This window comes from Pantherophis guttatus, chromosome 10 (genome assembly GCF_059756535.1).
Source record: "Pantherophis guttatus breed Tessera chromosome 10, ASM5975653v1, whole genome shotgun sequence".
Classification (NCBI taxonomy): Eukaryota; Metazoa; Chordata; class Lepidosauria; order Squamata; family Colubridae; genus Pantherophis; species Pantherophis guttatus.
The window spans coordinates 3428506-3450784 of NC_142072.1; the positions used below are offsets into that span (position 1 = coordinate 3428506).

Here is a 22279-nt window from a genome sequence, read left to right on the forward strand (position 1 = left end):
GATGGATGGATGATAGGTAGATAAATGATAGATGATATAGAGATTAGATAGATAGATAGATAGATGATAGATGATATAGAGATTAGATAGATAGATAGATAGATAGATAGATAGATAGATAGATGGATGGATGATAGGTAGATAAATGATAGATAAAGATAAATAGATAGATATAGACAGACAGATGATAAATAAATAAGGGAATAGAGAGAGAGAGATGGATGATAGGTAGATAAATGATAGATAATATAGTGATTAGATAGATGGATGGATGGATGGATGGATGGATGATAGGTAGATAAATGATAGAGATTGATATAGACAGACGTGATAAATAAATAAGGGAATGGATAGATACATAGAGAGAGAGAGAGATAAAGAGATAGAGATAGAGATGATAGTTAGATAAATAGATAGATGATAGGTAGATAAATGATAGAGATAGATATAGATATAGACAGACAGATGATAAATAAGTAAGGGAATGGATAGATATATAGATAGATAGATGATAAATAGATAGATAGATAGATAGATGGATAGATAGATAGATAGATAGATAGATAGATAGATAGATAGATAGATACCCATGTTTTCCTGAAAATAAGATCCTGTTTTATATTTTTTGAACCTTGAAATAAGCGCTTGGCCTTATTGCCATGCACTCAAAATCCCGATTGGGTTTATTATCAGGGGAATGTCTTATTTTGGGGGAAACAGGGCAGATAGATAGACGAGAGAGAGAGAGAGAGAGAGAGAGAGAGAAATGGATGTATGGATGGATATCTAATCCATATGGATTAGATAGATAGATGTATAGATTAGAGATAGGTAGGTAGAGGGGGAGAGAGAAAGATAGATAGATAGATAGATAGATAGATAGATAGGAATGGAGACAGAGAGATAAAGCTACATAGATATAACGGTTAGATTGGGAGACTCTTCTGGAGTAGAAACTCTCATAAATTGAATAAAAATAAAATAAATAAATAGGGAAAACCACAAAATAACAGAACTTCTATCTGTGTTGCAAAAGCCACGGGGGGGCGGGCCCTACAGGGCGCGGGGGCGTGGCGTGGCGCCCAACCGCCAATCAGCCGTCCCTACGCCAGACTCGGGGGAGGGCGGAAAGAAAAACCCCGGATGCGGAAGTGCCGCGAAGGCAACCACGTGGGCAGGATGGAGCTCGAGCAGCGGCGCTTCGACTCCGGCGATCTGCCTTCTTTGCGCCGGATCGTGTGCGAGCAAGGGCCGATCTCCCGCCCCGACGGCTCCGTCTCTTGGATGCAGGGTGCGCAGCGCGGCTGGCTGTCCTCCCTCCTAGCTGCCCCCCCTCCCCCACCCTCCTCTTGATCTCCTCGTGGTGCTTTTTCCGGGATTTTTTTTTTTTTTTTTTTTGTAGGGGTTGGGATCACCTTTCTCTAATCAGGCGCCTTCGGGATAGGCTGGACTCCAACTCCCATTCTCCCAGGTCTGTGCGGTGTCAGGCAGGATGGGAGCCGAGCCAGGGGCATTGTGAGCTTTCCTGGAAGAATTCCTTTTAATTCCAAAAAATAAAAATAAAAATGTAGAGTTCAGTTCCAGTGGTGCTCAGAGGGGTGTTGTGGTTGGATATGTGTCATGGCTGATTTCTTTCCCTGGCATTAAAAGATGGTTTAAACCAGTGGTAGAATTCGTTTTTTTACAACCACCTGTTCTGTGGGCGTGGCTTGGTGGGCGTGGCAGGGGAAGGATAGTGCAAAATCTCCATTCCCACCCCACTCTTGGAGGAAGGGTACTGCAAAATCCCCATTCCCTCCCCACTCCAGGGGAAGGATACTGCAAAATCCCCATTCCCACCCCACTCTTGGAGGAAGGGTACTGCAAAATCCCCCTTCCCTCCCCACTCCAGGGAAAGGATACTGCAAAAATCTCCATTCCCTCCCCACTCCTGGGGAAAGGATACTGCAAAATCCCCATTCCCTCCCCACTCCTGGGGGAAGGATATTGCAAAATCCACATTTCCTCCCCACTCCTGTGGGAAGGATACTGCAAAATCTCCATTCCCAGCCCACTCTGGGGCCAGCCAGAGGTGGTATTTGCCGGTTCTCCGAACTAGTCAAAATTTCCTCTACCGGTTCTCCAGAACCTGCTGGATTTCACCCCTGATTTAAACTAGGGGTCTCCAACCTTGGCCACTTTTAAGACTTGTAGACTTCAACTCCCAGAATTTCCTAGCCAGCATAGTGTACAAGTCTTAAAGTGGTCAAATTTGGAGACCCCCTAGTTTAAAACCATTTTTGTTTTCACTCAAATGTGACCATTTTAGGAGGTGCGGACTTCAACTCCCAGGGTTATTCTCGGCACACACCCTTTTTTAAAAAAACGATGGAGGATTGCCGAAAGTTGTCCTTTGGATAACTGTCCCAAAGGTGCTTTTCTTTTTTTCCAAGAGGCAAAACTGGACTTTTCTGGTTTTTCTTTGAAGACGTTTCGCTTCTCATCCAAGAAGCTTCTTCAGTTCTGACTGGAGGGTAGGGAATGGAAAGGGTTTGCATCGAAGAAGCTGAAGAAGCTTCTTGGATGAGAAGCGAAACGTCTTCAAGGAAAAACCAGGAAGTCCAGTTGGCGTCTTGAAAAAGCATTTTTGGGACAACTACGACCTGGGTGACTTAAGAATCTCCATAGACCTTTGGAGCAAGGGTCTCCGACGTTGGCCACGTTAATCCTGGCGGACTTCAACTCCTAGAATACCCCAGCCAGCAAAGCTTCTGGGAGTTGAAGTCCGCCAGGATTAACGTGGCCAACGTCGGAGACCCCTGCTTTGGATAACTATCTTGCTACATCCTCCCTTCCCCTGCCCCCATTATTATCAATTCAACATATTTGGGCTACAGTCCAGTCTCCCACCCAAAAAGGGGAATTTAGAATAGAGACATTTCTGTAATTCTATCATTTTTTATAATTCATCTGAAAGTAGTATGATTAGAGCCTTCCTTTATATTATTATTATTTCCAGGGGATACCTCCGTGTTAGTCGGCGTGTACGGACCCACAGAAGTGAAGGTCAGCAAGGAAATCTACGATAAAGCGACTCTGGAGGTGCTGCTAAGACCGAAAGTCGGCCTGCCAGGTGAGGGGGCCCTGTGGTAGAGATCACCCCAAAGGGTGGGTTCTTTGAGGGTTTTTTTTTTTTTTTTTTTTTTTGGCCTGATAAATGCTGGGGGTACAATATCTATGTATCTATGTATTTGTATCCTTGCCTTTATTACTTTGACAAAAAACTCAAGGTGACGAACATTTCTAACATGCCTTCCTCCTGTTTTCCCCACAACAACAACTCTCTGAGGAGGGTTGGGCTGAGAGAGTGTGTGATTGGCTCAAAGTCACCCAGTCGGCTTTCGTGCCTAAGGTGGGACTAGAACTCACTGTCTCCTGGTGATCGGCCCAAAGTCACCCAGTCGGCTCTCGTACCTAAAGTGGGACTAGAACTCACCGTCTCCTGGTGATCGGCCCAAAGTCACCCAATCGGCTTTCATGCCTAAAGTGGGACTAGAACTCACAATCTCCTGGTGATTGGCTCAAAGTCACCCAGTTGGCTTTCATACCTAAGGTGGGACTAGAACTCACTGTCTCCTGGTGATTGGTCCAAAGTCACTCAGTTGGCTTTCATGCCTAAAGCGGGACTAGAACTCACCGTCTCCTGGTGATCAGCCCAAAGTCACCCAACCAGCTTTTGTGCCTAATGCAGGACTCCCAGTCTCCTGCTTCACTTACCATTGGGGCTGCTATGTGTATATTCTCGTGTGTGTATTCACTGAAATGAATTCGTATAGATTTGGAACTTTGCGTGCTCATGCTCTTTTCTTATTTTATCCTTGAGAAGCACATTAGAAAGACAAGAATATTACTCCTTTAACTAAGTCACGTGGGTGATCTGTTTAATAACCGCCGTGCATTTTAGACCATGATTCCAGATTCCATTGCCGTTGTAAGTCGAGGACTAACTGTAATTTAGGTTGGCTTCCCAGGAGGGATGGATATGCAAGTCCAGGGAAGGTGTAACATAACCTACGATGAGCCACCAACATGAACCGTGGTGGCGCAGTGGTTAGAATGCAGTATTGCAGGCTGCTTCTGCTGACTGCAGGCAGCCTGCTATTTGGTAGTTCGAATCTCACCAGGCTCAAGGTTGACTCAGCCTTCCATCGTTCCGAGGTGGGTGAAATGAGGACCCAGATTGTTGGGGGCAATAGGCTGACTCTGTAAACCAACCTTCCTTCCTTCCTTCCTTCCTTCTTTCCTTCCTTCCTTCCTTCCTTCCTTGTGGTTAGAATGCAGCATTGCAGGCTAATTCTGCTGACTGCCGGCAGTTTGATTCTGACCGGCTCAAGGTTGACTCAGCCTTCCATCCTTCCGAGGTGGGTCAAATGAAGACCCAGATTGTTGGGGGCAATAGGCTGACTCTGTAAACCAACCTTCCTTCCTTCCTTCCTTCCTTCCTTCCTTCCTTCCTTCCTTCCTTCCTTCCTTCTTTCCTTCTTTCCTTCCTTCCTTCCTTCCTTCCTTCCTTCCTTGTGGTTAGAATGCAGCATTGCAGGCTAATTCTGCTGACTGCCAGCAGTTTGATTCTGACCAGCTCAAGGTTGACTCAGCCTTCCATCCTTCCGAGGTGGGTCAAATGAAGACCCAGATTGTTGGGGGCAATAGGCTGACTCTGTAAACCAACCTTCCTTCCTTCCTTCCTTCCTTCCTTCCTTCCTTCCTTCCTTCTTTCCTTCTTTCCTTCTTTCCTTCTTTCCTTCTTTCCTTCCTTCCTTCCTTCCTTCCTTGTGGTTAGAATGCAGCATTGCAGGCTAATTCTGCTGACTGCCGGCAGTTCGATTCTGACTGGCTCAAGGTTGGACTCAGCCTTCCATCCTTCCGAGGTGGGTCAAATGAAGACCCAGATTGTTGGGGGCAATAGGCTGACTCTGTAAACCAACCTTCCTTCCTTCCTTCCTTCCTTCCTTCCTTCCTTCCTTCCTTCCTTCCTTCCTTCCTTCCTTCCTTCCTTCCTTCCTTCCTTCCTGTTAGAATGCAGCATTGAAGGCTAATTCTGCCAACTGCCGGCAGTTCGATTCTGACCGGCTCAAGGTTGGACTCAGCCTTCCATCCTTCCCAGGTGGGTAAAATGAGGAAGCAGATTGTTGGGGACAGAATGCTGACTCTGTAAACCATTTAGAGAGCTGTAAAGCACTACGAAGCGGTATATAAGTCTTCAGCGCTATTGCTACTGCTGTTGCTACATTTGTGAATTGTTGGAGTGTGGCCGCTGTGTCCAGCTCTTCCTCTGATTTAAATTCTTGGGCACCTTACCCCTTCCCCCCCACCTGTTTCTTAAAGGGAACACGATCCAAAGGTGAGTGATCTGTTATCTTCATTAATCAAGCAGGCCATCTGGAATCTCAGCAAGAACGCCATCTGGTATTTTGTTCTCTCTGCCAGGAGCTGACAAAAGAATATCTTTGACAAGCGGAGAAGGAAACAAACACAAAAGCAAAAATTCCCTTCCCCAAGACCCTTTTCAATTCTGACAGAGTCTCTGGAGAAGCTGGCTTCGCTGGAAATTGTGCAGTTGTGCCATTGGAGAAAAAAAAAAGCAACTGGATTTATTTCCTTGTAGAGGAACGAGAAAAGCTCTTCTGAAAGATCTTACGGACCCACCCGTTGGATCACAGAAAATTACAGTACCCTGTTTCCCCCCCAAATAAGACATCCCCTGATAATAAGCCCAATCGGGCTTTTGAGCGCACGGCAATAAGGCCAAACGCTTATTTCAGGTTTCAAAAAAATATAAGACAGGGTCTTATTTTCGGGGAAACACGGTAGAAGCTAATAGTGATATATATTTATATAAAATTGCAATCTTTCATTATTCAATTATTCCATGTTTTCTCTTATATATATATTACTACTAGAAATATATAAGTCGGATTGAAAGTAATAGCTATGACTAATGCTATTAGTCTTATTTGTATTAGAATATAATAAAATAAGAATAATAAGAAAACATGGAATAATTGAGTAAGGATAGATTGCCACTTTATATAAATATGTATTGGTAGAAATATATAAGTTGGATTGAAAGTAATAACTGACTAATGCTATTAGTCTTATTTGTATTAGAATATAATAAAATAAGAGTAATAAGAGAAAACATGGAATAATTGAGTAAGGATAGATTGCCACTTTATATAAATATGTATTGTTAGAAATATATAAATTGGATTGAAAGTAATAACTATGACTAATGCTATTAGTCTTATTTGTATTAGAATATAATAAAATAAGAGTAATAAGAGAAAACATGGAATAATTGAGTAAGGATAGATTGCCACTTTATATAAATATGTATTATTGTTAGAAATATATAAGTTGGATTGAAAGTAATAACTATGACTAATAGTATTATAGCATCCCAGGGTCGTGTGAATGCCGTTCGTGATCTTCCTAGCCAGCAAAGCCAATGGGGGAAAGCCAGATCCACTTAAGGACCTCGTGATTCATTTAACGGCGACAGTGTCTTGTTTAATAATCGAAAAAGTTGTAAAAAAAAAAGAAATTGAGCACGAATCGCTGAACTAACCGCCTTGCTTAGGAAAAAGGAAATTTTGGTCCCCATTGTTGGATCGTAAACTGAGGGCTGCCTCTGTTTGATTCTTTTCTGTACTGTGATATTTTAGCAAATTTCTAAGCCTTCTAACACACACATACCTCTTTTGCAGGGGTCTACGAAAAAAGCAGAGAACAGATGATTAAGAAAACTTGTGAGGCAGTGATTTTGGGCACCCTGCATCCCCGTTCCTCTATTACGGTTGTTCTCCAGGTGATTACAGATGCTGGATCTGTATCCTTTTTAGAAAAAAAAAAGGTATTTTGAAGGGGGACAGGAAATGGCAGGGGAGGGGGAGAGTTGAGGGAATTTTATGCTGCTCTGTGTTACACACACACTGCCCCAAAACCCAAGTCTGGATAGATGTTCAATTGGCACTTGGTGTGGACTTGTGAATTCCGATGGGGGCTGGATTACAATTCTTTGTATTTACCTACAATCTGTCCCCTAGTTAATATAATGTTTCTCAGCCTCATATTTTTAAGATGTATGGACTTCAATTCCCAGAATTCCCTAGCCAGCCTGCTGCCTGGGTAATCCTGGCAGTCGAGGTCCACACCTCTTAAAGTGCACTAGCATGCTAGCTGGGGAATTCTGGGGAGGTCCATACCTGCTGACTGGTGAATTCTGGGAGTTGAAGTCCATGCGTGCTAGCTGGAGAATTCTGGGGAGGTCCATACATGCTGGCTGGGGAATTCTGGGAATTGAAGTCCATGCGTGCTAACTGGAGAATTTGGGGAGTTGAAGTCCATGCGTGCTAGCTGGGGAATTCTGGGGAGGTCCATATATGCTAGCTGGGGAATTCTGGGAGTTGAAGTCCATGCGTGCTAGCTGGGGAATTCTGGGAGTTGAAGTCCATGCGTGCTAGCTGGGGAATTCTGGGAGTTGAAGTCCATGCGTGCTAACTGGAGAATTCTGGGGAGGTCCATACATGCTGGCTGGGGAATTCTGGGAGTTGAAGTCCATGCGTGCTAGCTGGAGAATTCTGGGGAGGTCCATACATGCTGGCTGGGGAATTCTGGGAGTTGAAGTCCATGCGTGCTAGCTGGAGAATTCTGGGAGTTGAAGTCCCAGAGGTGGGAGGGAACCTTCCAAGATCCGTCGAACTACGGTGCCCATCACCCCCAGCCAGCCCTGGGATATATCGGCCTCGAGAAGGGACTTCTCGTCTGTTTTCCAAGGCACGGTGTGATTTGAATCAATTAGAAGGAAAAAAAACAGCCAGACTAACCCGGAGCTCCTGACCTAACTAAGCCATTAAAAAAACAAAAGGCAATAAAGAGACTTTAGCGTGGGGTGAGAGAATATGGCTTGTCCTGTCTTTAACCCGGTTTCCCCTCTGCCAGGCTCCTGCTGGCATGATGGCTTGTGAGAGTTAGGTTAGGCTCACCTCCTTTATTTATTGATTTATTTTCCCTGTGGGTTGAGGATTTTCTTCCTCTTCTCTCTTCTTCTACTTCCAAAGGTTTCTGGGCTGCCACAGAGATGAAATAATTGGGCAAAGCAGAGGGCGGCAGAGGGCAGCAGCGGCCTTAAAACTCTTTTTTTTAAAGCCTTGCCAGTCAATCCCCAGGTAGCTACTTATCTGCAGCCCGCAGAGGGCAATGAAGCATTGGCAGCGAGCAGGAAACCTTGAGAACGAAGAGAAGAGAGGCTGGCAACCCTTTTGCATGTTAAAACGGACAGCCTGGTGAGCAACTGGCATTGCAGGGCTCCTGCCCTCACACGCCCCTCCCCAATTCCCCCCCTTCCAAGCTCTCACTTTCTCCCCTTGAAAGCAGCTGAAGCCGGAAGGAAGAATTGGCAGGAGAAAAGAGAAATTCCTTATACGTCCCAGGGATGGGGGAAAATGGAGAGATAGTAGGGAGAATGGATTGCCCCGAGATCAAAATATTAAGATCCTTCCTTTTGAGATAGCTAGCCTTTTCCATTCTGGAATCCGAACAGGGTAATCCTCGACGTACAACCAAAATTGAAACCAGAATTCCCGTTTGCTGTGCAAGGCAGTTCTTCAGTGAGTCACACGGAGTTTTTTTGGGGGGCCACGGTTGTTAAGTGAATTGTGCAGTCGTTAAGTGAACTTGCTTCTTTCCAATGACTTTGTTTTGATGGGAGCCAGCTGGGAAGGATGGAAAAGACTTATCACATGACCCCAGGATGCTGAAGCTGTTAACTAATAAATTTGATCGTTGCCAAGCAACCCACATTTTGATCCTGTGTCTGTGGAAATGCGTGACGGTTATCGGGGTGAGAACCGGGACATAAGTCCCTTTTATCAGTGGTCACTAAACGGACGGTCGTAAGTTGAAGACTTGTCTGTATATAGAGAACATTGTTATTAAAATATATATATATTGCCACCCGATTTCCCGGCGAGACTGGGTAGCTGGGAATTGCAGAACATGGTTATTAAAATATATATATTGCCACCCGATTTCCCGGCGAGACTGGGTAGCTGGGAATTGCAGATCCGGCCCAGTTTATCCGCTTCCTTGTCTGCACCTGTTGGATTGTTCTTGTTTTCCTTGAATCAAAATCTCTGCCCAAAAAAGCTGCTGTCCAGCTGTTTGAATGCTGCCTGCGTGGGACTGATGGACGCGGGGCTGCCCATGAGTGCCTTGTTCTGCGGCGTGACCTGCGCCTTGGACGCCGATGGAAACATCCTCCTGGACCCCACCGCGAAGCAAGAAAAGGTGGGAATCCTCGTTCATTCCGGGCTGGATAAAACGCTGGTGGCAGGGAGTACCAAAGGCCCCATGGGGGGTGGGGGGGGACTGGGAAGGAGCAGGCAGGAAGACAACATGTGCAAAGATTTGGTAAAAAATCTGCTCTTATCACTAACGGAACAACCATTGTTTCTCCACTTCTGTACCTTTAAGAGGAGCGGACTTCAACTCCCAGAATTCCCCAGCCAGCGTTGCTGGCTGGGGAATTCTGGGAATTGAAGTCCGCTCCTCTTAAAGGTACAGAAGTGAGGAAACATTCACCCCAAAGGACTCACACGCCTGGATTTGTAGCACCATCAGCCCCCTCCTGAAGGATGGAAGTCTAATCCCAGGCCGGCTGGGGAGGATAGGAATTGTAGTCCAGCCGTATGGCAACGGAGGCCAACTCTGATCTCCAGCCCTGCGGGAGGCATTCAGTAGGGAAACGTGGGCCTTCCGTGGTCCAGATTCGAGCTGGTGCGGCTGCCAGGGAGGGAAGCCTTGGCTTTGGGGCACTTGGCCCGTCAACCTTTCGTCTGGTCACGAAGCCAAGTCCAGTCAAAGGGCCGCAGCAGGTAATTTGCTTCTTCGGACTTGGCAGCGATCAAAGCTCTTTCTTCTGGACCACCAAATCCATAAGCCTTTCTGAATGCTTTTTGCTGGGTTTAAAGCATTGGCTGGATTCTCTCCATCGCTCGCCTCCCTCTCCCTCTTGTCTCCTCTCCCTCTGTTTCCCCCTCTCTTTTCCTCTCGCTCCCTCTCTTCTCTCCCTCTCCCTTTCTCCCTCTCTTTCCCTCTGTCTCCCTCTCCCTTTCTCGCTCTCTGTCGCTCTCTTTCCCTGTTTCTCCCTCCCTTTCTCCCTCTCTATATCTTTCCCTCTTTTTCTCCCTCTCGTCTCTTTCCCTCTCTTTCCCTCTGTCTCTCCCTCCCTTTTCCCCTCTCCCTCGTTCTCTCTCTCTCCTTCTCCCTTTCTCTCTCTCTCTCTTTTTCTCCCTCTCCCTTTCTCCGTCTCCCTCTCTCTCTTCCTCTGTCTCCTCTCTCCCTCTGTCTCTCCCTCCCTTTTCCACTCTCCCTCTCTTCTCTCTCCGCCCTTTCTTTCTCCCTCTCTCTCCCTCTCTTTCCCTCTGTCTCCCCCTCCCTTTCCCTTTCTCGCTCTTCCTTTCTCCCTCTTTTTCCCTCTGTCTCCCCCTCCCTCTCCCTCTCCCTTTCTCGCTCTCTTGTTCTCTTTCCCTGTTTCTCCCTCACTTCTTCCCCTCTCTCTCCCTCTCTCTTTCTCTCTATCTCTATCTCTTTCCCTCTTTTTCTCCCTCTCCTCTCTTTCCCTGTCTCCCCCTCTCCCTCTCTCCTCCTCTTTCCCTCTGTCTTTCCCTCCCTTTTCCCCCTCCCTCATTCTCTCTCTTTCTCCCTCTCTCTATCTCTCTCCCTCTCCTTCTCTCTTGTTCTCTTTCCCTGTTTCTCCCTCACTTCTTCCCCTCTCTCTCCCTCTCTCTTTCTCTCTATCTCTATCTCTTTCCCTCTTTTTCTCCCTCTCCTCTCTTTCCCTGTCTCCCCCTCTCCCTCTCTCCTCCTCTTTCCCTCTGTCTTTCCCTCCCTTTTCCCCCTCTCTCTTTCTCCCTTTCTCCCTTTCTCTATCCCTCTCCCTCTCCTTCTCCTTCTCCCTCTGTCTCCCCCTCCCTTTTCCCCTCCCTCTATCATCTCTCTCCCTCTTCCTTTCTCCCTCTCCCTCCCTCTCAGAAGCTGGGACAAGGAACGGGAGCTCACCCCGTTACGCGGCGCTAGGGATTCGAACCGCTGAACTGCCGACCTTTCGATCGACAAGCTCAGCATCTTAGCCACTGAGCCACCACGTACCTAACCCTAATTATTTTACCTGCATTTTTCATGGTTCCCAGCTTTCCTGAGAATTAGGGGTGTTGTAGCAGGCCAGGATTGGGAGGTCCGGTTCCAACTGATATCGAAATTAAGACATTCTTTGGCCTCAGTGAATACAACGTTCTTTCTTTCTACAGGACGCCCCTGCAGTGTTGACCTTCGCCATCGACAGTGTTGAGAAGAAAATCCTGATGTCCACCATGAAGGGGACGTGTTCTGAAGAACAGGTGAGGGTGACGGCCGATGGGTATGGCCAAATCTGGACTTCAACCCCCGTTTGTCTGGAGGGGGTTAGTAGTTGAGCGTTTCTTTTTCAACATCTGTTTTGTCTCCTGCAAATTTTTCATCAGCCTCGCTGGAGGTTAGCCCTGCGAGGTAGTCCAGTCAAGGACTGTATTAGTTCATTTTATTAGGTGTATTAATTATTATATTAATTAATTATTAGGTGTATGTAGGTTCATTGTATTAGGTGTATTAGTTCAGGTGCTGTTTGCAGAAACTCGAAAATCTAGAAGTACAGGTAAAGCTCCACTTTACAACAGTTCAGTTGCTGGCAGAGGCTCCGTGGGCCGGTTCCTTCGCTGTGTCTAGGGCAGCCCTGTGGGCCAGATCTAAGCACTCTACAGGCCGGATCTGGGCCCTGAGTTTGACACCCCTGGCCTAGCCAAACGAAGCCTTCAGCACAAGTCTGGACCCCCTAAAAATCATCCTCCACCGTCACGGAGGCCATTTTGACCTCAACCTATTCTCCAAAGTCCCTGAAGGCAGGACAAGAAGCAGGGTGGATTGGATTTAAATCGAGTCGATTTAAATCATGATTTAAATCATGATTTAAATCAATAGTAAAAAGGCTTGATTTAAATCAACTCGATTTAAATCATAATTTTTAAAGAGCAACTGTCATCTCTGCTACTCTTTTGACCCACTGTGGACTCACCGATAGTCCCAGTGTTGCAGAATATACAGCCTCGTGCCACATAACTAAGCTCCATTTCAGGCTGAATAAACTAAATTGTTTATGTATCTTAAATAGAAAACTATCTTACGATAGATTTTTACCCCAGAAGTTTTTTATTAAAATAAATTCGATAAAAATAAAAAAAATCGATTTAAATAAAAAAAATCCGATTTTTTTGATTTTTTTAAAAAAAATCATTGATTTTTATCCACCCTGACAAGAAGCAACGGATAGAAACTAATCCAGGAGAGAAGCAACCTGGAATTAGGGAGAAATTTCCTCACAGTTAAAACAATTAGCCAGTGGAACTGCTTGCCACCAGAAGTTGTGGGTGCTCCATCACTGGAGGCTTTCAAGAAAAGACTGGGCAACCATTTGCCTAAAATTTATTTATTTATTTTATTTTATATTGGATTTCTATACCGCCCTTCTCCCTGAGGACTCAAGGCGGTGTACAGCCAGATTAAAAAACATGCAGAACAAATATTAAAAACAATTAAAAGATATATAAATTTGGCCCAATTAAAACTCATTTACCAATTAAAAACGTTTAAAACATTTAAAAACAGTTAAAAATTTCATCTTAAGCCAGCCCGGCTTGTTTAAATAAATGGGTTTTAAGGGCGCGACGGAAGGCACTGAGGTCTTGGATTCTCCTTATCTCTGGGGGGAGCTGATTCCAGAGGGTAGGTGCCCCCACAGAGAAGGCCCTCCCCCTGGGGGTCACCAGCCTACATTGTCTGGCTGATGGCACCCCGAGGAGGCCCTCTCTGTGGGAGCGCACGGGTCGATGGGAGGTCGTTGGTAGCAGCAGGCGGTCTCGAAGATAGCTAGGCCGCAGAGGGTTGGACTAGAAGACCTCCGAGATCCCTTCAAACTCAGTTATTCTGTTCTGGGGTTCTGGTGGTGGTGTTGTTTTTTTGTACCCTTGTGGCTACACATCGACCAAAGGCCATTAGCATTCCACGCGAGGCGCGCCGAGTCATTTCTCATTACCGTCTCGGCAAATGGCCCCGAACACCGAGCCCGTCTTCCTCCGAAGGGACAATTAGGAACGTTAATGCGCTATTGAACAGCGCAGGTGGCCAGGCGCCATTAATTAGATCCAGTGTCAGGGTGGAGATGGCTGCGTTTTCATTTCGGGCTGAATTGTAATAAATCGGGGCTCTTGAAAAAACAGAATTATTGGCCAGCTAGAAGAACATCAAATCAGGTTCCTCTTGGGCTGAGGTTGGCCTGTTCCTTCTCCCAGAATTCCCCAGCCAGCAGTAGAGTCCCCATTCCCCCCTTCCGAATTGCTTATAGTTTTCAGCAAAAGAAAAATAATGCCCGGAAACTCGCTTAATGACAGCTGTGCTCACTTAACAACCACTGCATTTGCGTGACGACATAAAATTGAGCTTTTTTTTTTTTAATAATTTTTTTTTTATTTTTAAAACACACAAACCAACATACAATGCATCTTTTCTGAATCATACAGGTTTACAAATTTGTGTTCATCTTTGACGCAGTTTTATACATTCATATTTTTTTTACCATAATATTTCTTCTTTCTAAGTTTAATAAAGACATAAAATTGAGCTTGATCACGCGGTGTGACCCACTTAATGACTGCCGTAGACTTACGGCCATAATTCCCGGCTCAATTCCGGTCGTAAATCGAGGACCCGTTGTAGTTTTTCTCGTGAAAGTGTTGTTTTCTTTTTTTTTTGTGCCTATCAGCTGGAAGATTTCCCTGCTGTCAATGAATGAATGTCAAATTCTGCAGCTCTTTGATTTTTTTTTATTTTAAAAAAAATTGTTTTCAGGCTTGACGTGAGCCCTGCTATAATGTTTCCTCTCCCCCTCCACCCCACCCCATTTAGCAGAAACGCACCTTTGGGGGTCTTTTGCCAGCATTGTCTCCACCTCTTTAAGCATTCATCACAACCTCCAGCGCCTCTGGCTAAAATCGGCACTTAGGTGACGGAGAGCGGAGGGGGCACAACTACGCGTCCATTTTAATCAGGCCAGGCTCCGCGGAAGCCTGACAAACATCGGCCTGCGTCTGAGATCTGGCCTCGGTTTTACATTTACGTCCCCCATTTTCCCCATCCCCTCTGAAGCCTGGGGAGGACGAAAAATGGGCCTCCCAGAAGTTCTGGAAGTCTGGAAATGGGCCCGTTTCCAGCCTTTGGAGGGGCCTACAGATTCCAGGGTAGGCTGTTTTCTCCCTCACGGAGGCTTGAGGAAAGCATTCGTGCAAATTGCAAATTGCAAAGCTATTTGAAATGGGATTTCCTTCCATGGCTGCCTGGTGTTGCAGACAATCACGCCAAAGCCCTTGGGCCGGGAGTGCGGGGGGGGGGATGGGGACGAGGGGGGGGAAGCGGTGGCTGGACACGGTGGATTGCTTTTCACAGCATATTTAATTTGGCTTCTGCAATTGCCCATTATCCGGAAGGCACAAAAATATGTGCTTTTGTCACGGCTTCCGTTCCCAAGCGGAACGGAATTTTTGCTACCGGTTCTCCGAACCACCCGCTGCCATCGCTACCGGATTGGGCGATCCGGTCCGAACCGGGAGCATTTCACCCCTTGGTGCAGCATGGTGCAAGGTTTTTGCTGCTTTATCGAACCTTTGCTTGGAGGAAAGTCATTGCCCAAATCGTGGGGATATTAGATTAGGTGGTTCTTGACTTAGGAGCCACAATTGAGTCTGGAACATGTTTTGCTAAGCAGTCGATTTTATGATCTTTTTATGCTCTTTTTTTTTTAAACTGGGATCATTAACTGAATCGTACAGTCGTTAAGCAGATCACACGGTTGTTAAGCAAATCCAGCTTTGTCCCCCACTGTCTTTGCTGGTCGGAAGCCAGCTGGGAAAGTTTTGAGCACGGGATTGTGGTCTCACCCACCAATGTGCTGGGCCCAGAGTCGGTTTGCATCGTGTTTATTACACAATTAAGTGTATTGTGTGAATTGACTCCACTGTGGTTGGGAAGCTGCGGTTTGAGGTTTCAGTGTTTTCGTGGGACTCTGGTTCTGCAAACTCTGGTTTGGTGATCTCGCGGCGATGCACGGACATTGGCTGTCCTTGGGTGTCAAAATGCTCTCTTTGTGTTCCCAAGGCAAAGATATAATCTTGGTGCTCTCCGAGCTTGATTGTTTTCTTGCAGAAGTTTCCCAACCAAAGTAGGTAACATCATCAGTACTAGAAGGGAATGGGTTTTGCGGCGAGGAGGAGGAGGAGGTGGAGGAAGGAAGCAGGAGGAGGACTGAGGGATTCTTGGTGTTCTCTGAACTTGGTAATTTTCTTCCAGACATTTCATGACCAAAGTAGGTTACATCATCAGCTCTAGAAGGAAGGGGGGGTTTTATTAACAGAGAGTAAACACTACTTCCTTCTAGTACTGACGATGTTACCTAGTTGGGTCATGAAATGTCTGAAAAGCACACTTAAAGAATTTAAATCCCGAGCTACAAATATTCTCCTCTGTTGGCAAAAGGGGTATTACAACTCATCCAGGGGTGAAATATTCCCGGTTCAGACCGGATCGGGCGATCCGGTAACGATTGTGGCAGGTAGTTCGGAGAACCGGTAGCGATGGCGGTGCAAGGCTCCGCCCACCCACCTGGGTGTCGTTACTTCCTGGTTTTAACCAGGAAGAAATGTGTTTTTTACCCTCTGTGCATGCGCAGAGTGTCTCTTCCGAACCGGTAAGGAAGGTAAGTAGATTTCACCCCTCCACTCATCCCTACTTGCCAGATTTGATCCAGTAAGAAAAACATCGGAAAACGTAGCCAAAGGAGACACGGTGGAGACACACAGGTTTTCTTCCATTCTGGTTTTGCGCAGAACCGTAATTTCCGGAATTCATGTGGATAGTTTCAAACCCATCTTCGGAGATGTTAAAAACCACATCGGCCTCGACAAAACAAAGAGGATGGGATAGGAAAGAAAAAAAATTCTGCGCTCGGGAAGATGTTTTCTTCCAGAGATTTTTCAATTATTATTTCTGTTTGGCCAAGACCGAGCAGGACCGATCGGCGAGGAGAATTCTCCGTTTACCCGCGATGGTTCCCGCATCACCGCACCTGTTTGGCGCGTGCACCCGAGTAGATTGATGGCCCGTTGAATTGAGCAGGAGGGCTGAACTGATTCCTTATTTGTAGCCGCTTGTCAGCCTTCCCGCCGGCTGCGGACTCACGCACTCCGGCCACGCCGTGTGCTGCTGGTAATTGAGCTGAAAAGGCGTAAGCGAGCTAGGCAGTTTTTGACAGCTCCACGTTGGCTGACATGGAGGAAGAGGAGGAGGAGGAGGAGGATGGGGGTGGCACGGAGAACTGGATTGCTAGTTCCCTCCATACATGGGGTGGAGATGGGAGTGGATGGCTTCCTTTGCATATAAATTGACTAATTAAAACACAGCCTGGCGAGTAGACCAGATAAGAAAATTGGAAAAGATGAGCTAATTGTCCTTTATGGTCAGGCTGCATTAACAGAACTTGCAAGCCTGAAAGTACCAATCTCCCACAAGTCTCTTTTTATCATCACCATCATCATCATCTTTTAACGACCCCATAAATCTTTGCGGGGTAGAGACTGGGCAACTGAGTGAAGCTAGCAGAGTGTTTTTTTTAATGGCCGGATGCCTTTCCTGTCGCCAATGCGGAGTTTTTGTTCAGCAGAGATTTTCTCATGGTGCCGAGAAAGAGAGAAATATCTGCCTCTACCTAGGATCGAACTCACAGCCTCCTGATTGTGAGGTGAGAGCTCCACCTCTAGGCCACTGCACCACTCTTCTTTTTATCACTTGATTAGGAAAGGGAAATCTTTTCTGAGTTTTATTTTTCCTCTCTCTGTTATGCAGCTGAGGGCTTCTGGATCCTTTATCTTACCGTACGCGAGGCCGCATCTGTCTGTTTCTCGAGGCCGTTCTTGCATACAGGTAGTCCTTGACTTGCAACAGTTCGTTTAGCGACCGTTCGAAGTGACCGCGGCCCTGAAAAAAGTGACTTGCGCTCATTTTTCACCAGACTGTTGCAGTCTCTCCGTGGTCATGTGATCAAAAATCAGATGCTTCGCGACCGACTCATAGGGTCAGGTGATCTGAACTTCGATCACGTGACCGTGGGAGAGGCTGCAATGGTCGTTAAGTGTGAAAAACAGTCATAAGTCCCTTTTTCCAAGATGGCTGAAACTGAACGGTTGTAGGGCAAGGACTATCTCTTTAATTGAAGACTGTGCCATGGACGTAATTGAGACCTGGGACGGTGGTCCTATCAGGGAGAGGCAGTGAGCATGGCCTGTGCTGCCCCCACCCCAAATCTGTTTGGAAGGGGTCTTTTCCTTCCCTCTTTCCTGCTTTTAACCATCTCCCCTTCCCTTGATCTCTGCAGCTTCAGCAATGCATCGCCACTGCGCAGCGAGCGGCTGAAACCATCTTCCGCTTCTACCGAGATGCCGCGTGCAGGAAGTACTCGAAGTGGTAACTGCTCCCCCCACCATCACCAGTGCACTGGGACATTCTTAAAGAAGAGGGGCTAACGCACCCAAAACCTTTCCAGCAGCAGACTCCACTTTCCAGATGTGCGTGGGCTGCTGTTAACTCAGGTTGGGGAAGCAGCTGGCAGGTGGGACGCCAACAAGCTAGGAATGCTGGCCAACACCGACGAACCTCAGCATCCAGGATTTCCAAAACGCATGTTAAACCTCCCCTTCCTGTCTCCAGAAAATGTTTCCAGATCCAGTTCGATTCTTGCTCGATTTTATCTACATTTTTTTCCCCACCCAACTGATTCGGCCCATCCTGTTCTCTTCTTCGCTATTTCTCTTTTCTCCTTGTCTCCTGCCTGAAATTATCAGGCTGGGTTTTGGCAAAGCCAGCCACACATCGTCATCTTCCCTGCCATGACCAAGAAGAAGCCAAGGAAAAATTCATCCTGGTTTGCTTAAAGGAAGAATTTATCCTGGTTTGCTTAAAGGAAGACTTCATCCTGGTTTGCTTAAAGGAAGAATTTATCCTGGTTTGCTTAAAGGAAGACTTCATCCTGGTTTGCTTAAAGGAAAAATTTATCAAGGTTTGCTTAAAGGAAGAATTTATCCTGGTTTGCTTAAAGGAAAAATTTATCAAGGTTTGCTTAAAGGAAGAATTTATCCTGGTTTGCTTAAAGGAAGAATTTATCCTGGTTTGCTTAAAGGAAGACTTCATCCTGGTTTGCTTAAAGGAAGAATTTATCAAAGTTTCCTTAATTTATCCTGGTTTGCTTAAAGGAAGAATTCATCCTCGTTTGCTTAATGCTCGCCATTTTTTTTTTTTTTATCTCTTGCATGTCAGTTATTAGTCTAGCTCATACATCACCCGAAACTACCAATTTTGATTGGCCGGTTTGATGGCAGGGGGTTGGACTAGAAGACCTCCAAAGGTCCCTTCCTTTATTCTGTTATTCTATTCCGCTTGGTTGGAGAAGCAGCATGCTGGGCCAAGGTTCATCAGCCTTGGATGGATCACCTGGAAAGGGTCAGTTTCTGTGCAAAAAAGTCATCTTGCTCGCACCCCTTTTCGAGACGTAAATCTCCAAGCCATTTTTTTTTAAAAAAAATAAATTTTGGGGCTATTGAAAATGGGAAAAACAGATAACAGGACTTCAAGAATGACCTGTTAAGTTTTGTTTCTTTCTTTCTCTTCCCCCCCAATTCCAATTTTTAAAAAAAAGCTTTTCCTAATCGGTAGAGGGAGCTGTAACACCGGCAGAAGAATTTGACTCCCTCTATTAATAAAGGGAAAAAAAACTGCCGTTGATTGAGGACTCTGGACTTTTGCTGCCTCTGTAAAGAAATGAATGTCACAAATAAAATAGCAAAGAGGAAATCTCAGCTCAGCCCTGTTGTATTTTTTGGAGTGAAACTTTGTTCTCTTGGAAAGATTTTGCGGACCACGGCAGATAGACGGTGGGTGAGATCAAGTGATGGTGGTGGTACACATTTTATACACATGACAACACATTAAAAAAGGGGGGGGGCAGGGCGTCTGTCACATGTCGGGTCTGCCTTCTTGACATTTTTTGAACCCCTCTCCGCAGAGACCCTCACGCGCCAAAGAGGAACTGCAGCATCCCCCCCAACATACAAATAAATCGGAAATCTCTTCGGACCGCTCGTTTGCTATAGTCTGTTAAGTCCATATCCCCGAAGCAGGGGTGAAAATCTCCCGGTTCGGACCGGATCGCCCGATCCGGTAGCGATGGCGGTGGGTGGTTAGGAGAACCGGTAGCAAAAATCCCTGTGCCCCAGCACCATGCTCAGCTGAGTCGCACGATCATCAGAGGCTTTTTTTTTTTCTTTTAAAAAGTATCTGTTCTATTCTATTCTATTCCACTCTAATTCTTCATTCTATTCTATTCTGTTCCACTCTTATTCTATTCTATTCTATTCTATTCTATTCTATTCTATTCTATTCCACTCTAATTCTTCATTCTATTCTATTCCACTCTTATTCTATTCTATTCTATTCTATTCTTCTATTCCATTCTATTCTATTCTATTCCACTCTAATTCTTCATTCTATTCTATTCTGTTCCACTCTAATTCTATTCTATTCTATTCTATTCTATTCTATTCTATTCTAATTCTTCATTCTATTCTGTTCCACTCTAATTCTATTCTATTCTATTCCACTCCTATTCCACTCCTTTCTATTCTATTCTATTCTATTCTATTCTATTCTATTCTATTCTATTCTATTCTATTCTATTATACTCTAATTCTTCATTCTATTCTATTCTGTTCCACTCTAATTCTATTCTATTCTATTCTATTCTATTCTATTCTATTCTAATTCTTCATTCTATTCTATTCTGTTCCACTCTAATTCTATTCTATTCTATTCCACTCCTATTCCACTCCTTTCTATTCTATTCTATTCTATTCTATTCTATTCTATTCTATTCTATTCTATTCTATTCTAATTCTTCATTCTATTCTATTCTGTTCCACTCTAATTCTATTCTATTCTATTCTATTCTATTCTATTCTATTCTATTCTATTCTATTCTATTCTATTCTATTCTATTCTATTCTATTCTAAAGTGGCTGAGGTTGGGAAACGTTGCCCTAAGCTGTGAGCAGAACATAATTGTGATGGGATGTGATGCATGAATTCCGACACTGATTGTGTTTATCCTTCAGGGTTTATTTAAGGATCTATCAGCAACCGGTTCCCACGAGAGCTTTCTTCATTTTACCTTGTTTTTCTCTGGCTGACCACCTTATGCAAATCCACCTTGTTTGGTTGCTGCAGAGTTCTGTGCAATGGCCAAATGCCTGAAATTAGGATAATTCAGTACAGGGAATCCTCGACATACGACGCCAATCGAGTCCAAATTTTCTGTTCTTCAGCGAGACATTTCTTAAGTGAGCTTTGCCCTCATTTTACGACTTTTCTCGCCACGCTTGTGAAGGCGAACCCGGCTTGCCCTGTAACTTGTCAAAAGGTCGCAAAATGGGGATCGCAACCGTCATAAATACGAGTCGGTCGCCAATGTTGATCCTGTGATGTGGTCGTAAGTGTGAAAAACAGCCATGTGTTACTTTTTCCAGTGCCGTTGTAACTTCGAAGGTCACTAAACAAATTGTTGTAAGTCGAGGATTACAGAAAAAAAAGGCAAAATAAATTCAGGACTAATAGCCCAAGGATGAGAAGCTTGATTTCTTTCTCATCTCATGTGTTTGGTATCCACGACAGTCCCACAAAAAAGGTACGAGCCACGGTGGCGCAGTGGTTAGAGTGCGGTACTGCAGGCTACTTCTGCTGACTGCCGACTGCCTGCATTTTGGCAGTTCAAATCTCACCGGGCTCAAAGTTGACTTAGCCTTCCCTCCTTCCGAGGTGGGTCAAATTAGGACGCAGATTGTTGGGGGGCAATAGGCTGACTCTCTAAACCGCTTAGACTGTAAAAGCACTATGAAGCGGTATATAAGTCTTAAGTGCTATTGCAGTTTTTTACTGCAGAAAAAACAATTCCTACCAACCTGCCTTCCATGGAAGACCTGTATACTGCACGAGTCAAAAAAAGGGCTGTGAAAATATTTACAGACCCCTCGCATCTTGGACATAAACTGTTTTGACTCCTACCCTCAAAACGACGCTATGGAGCACTGCACACCAGAACAACTAGACACAAGGACAGTTTTTTCCTGAACGCCATCACTCTGCTAAACAAATAATTCCCTCAACACTGTCAAACTATTCACTAAGTCTGCATTACTATTAATCTTCTCATCGTTCCCACCACCCATCTCCTTCCACTTATGACTGTGTGACTAACTTTGTTGCTGGTATCTTTACGATTTATATCGATATTGATTGTTTCCTGATTGCTTATTTGTACCCTATGACTATCATTAAGTGTTGTACCTTAGGATTCTTGATGAATGTATCTTTTCTTTTATGTATACTGAGAGCCATATGCACCAAGACTTGGCCAATAAAGAATTCTATTCTATCCTATCCTATTCTATTCTGTTCTATTCTATTCTATAAGCCCCTTTTTCCCCCCAATGCCATGGTAACTTTGGACGGTCGCTAAATGAACGGTTGTAAGTCGAGGACTACCTGGATGTCAACATGAAACCTGCAAACACAACCTTCATTGGTTGCCGAGTTTGGAATCTGCTTTGTGGCTTTGATCCGGCTGTTGCAATTCACCGACAGAAGATTTTTTCCTCCAGCTTTCCCTCTCCCCCCCCCTCCTCTCTTTCTCCCTCCAGGAAGACTCACAACCTCTCTTTGTCACCTTGATGACAAAACCGTGAGTTGTGATGGAGTGTCTGGAATCTCTGTACCGTATTTGGCTCATTATTATTCTCTGGAACTTTCCAGCTTGTGTGTGTTTTGTTTTTTTTTTAATTTGGCATTTTTGGCAAGCAGGGCGTGAAGAGCGTGGGGGCCGGTTGCCAACCAGCAATCCGCTTTGCAATCATGGCCTTGGCACGCGGCAACGTCTGGGGTAGGGGCAGCTAGAAAGCAATTGTGATCTCCCAAAGGACTCCCACCCACCCACCCCTCTGGCGCCTTCCCCAAGAATTAAATCCGATATTTCAGCCTCCCCCCCCCCCCCCCAATCGCT

General features: G+C 45.4%; 1 protein-coding gene across 2 annotated transcripts in view; it reads left to right on the forward strand.

The window, feature by feature from the left end:
- Positions 1 to 693: 693 nt before the first annotated feature.
- The window catches only part of EXOSC5 (exosome component 5), a 58371-nt gene continuing 36785 nt past the window's right edge, over positions 694 to 22279 (forward strand). The window contains exons 1-6 of one of the 2 annotated variants that reach the window (XM_060693830.2): positions 694 to 1291; positions 2999 to 3112; positions 6747 to 6868; positions 9187 to 9327; positions 11349 to 11438; positions 17552 to 19023. In XM_060693830.2, coding sequence (XP_060549813.2) covers positions 1144 to 1291; positions 2999 to 3112; positions 6747 to 6868; positions 9187 to 9327; positions 11349 to 11438; positions 17552 to 17644 — 708 coding nt within the window. In that variant the 5' untranslated portion in view covers positions 694 to 1143 and the 3' untranslated portion in view covers positions 17645 to 19023. Of the gene's footprint in view, positions 1292 to 2998; positions 3113 to 6746; positions 6869 to 9186; positions 9328 to 11348; positions 11439 to 17551; positions 19024 to 22279 lie in introns of those variants that run through there. The other variant, XM_087876259.1, reaches the window with a different exon arrangement.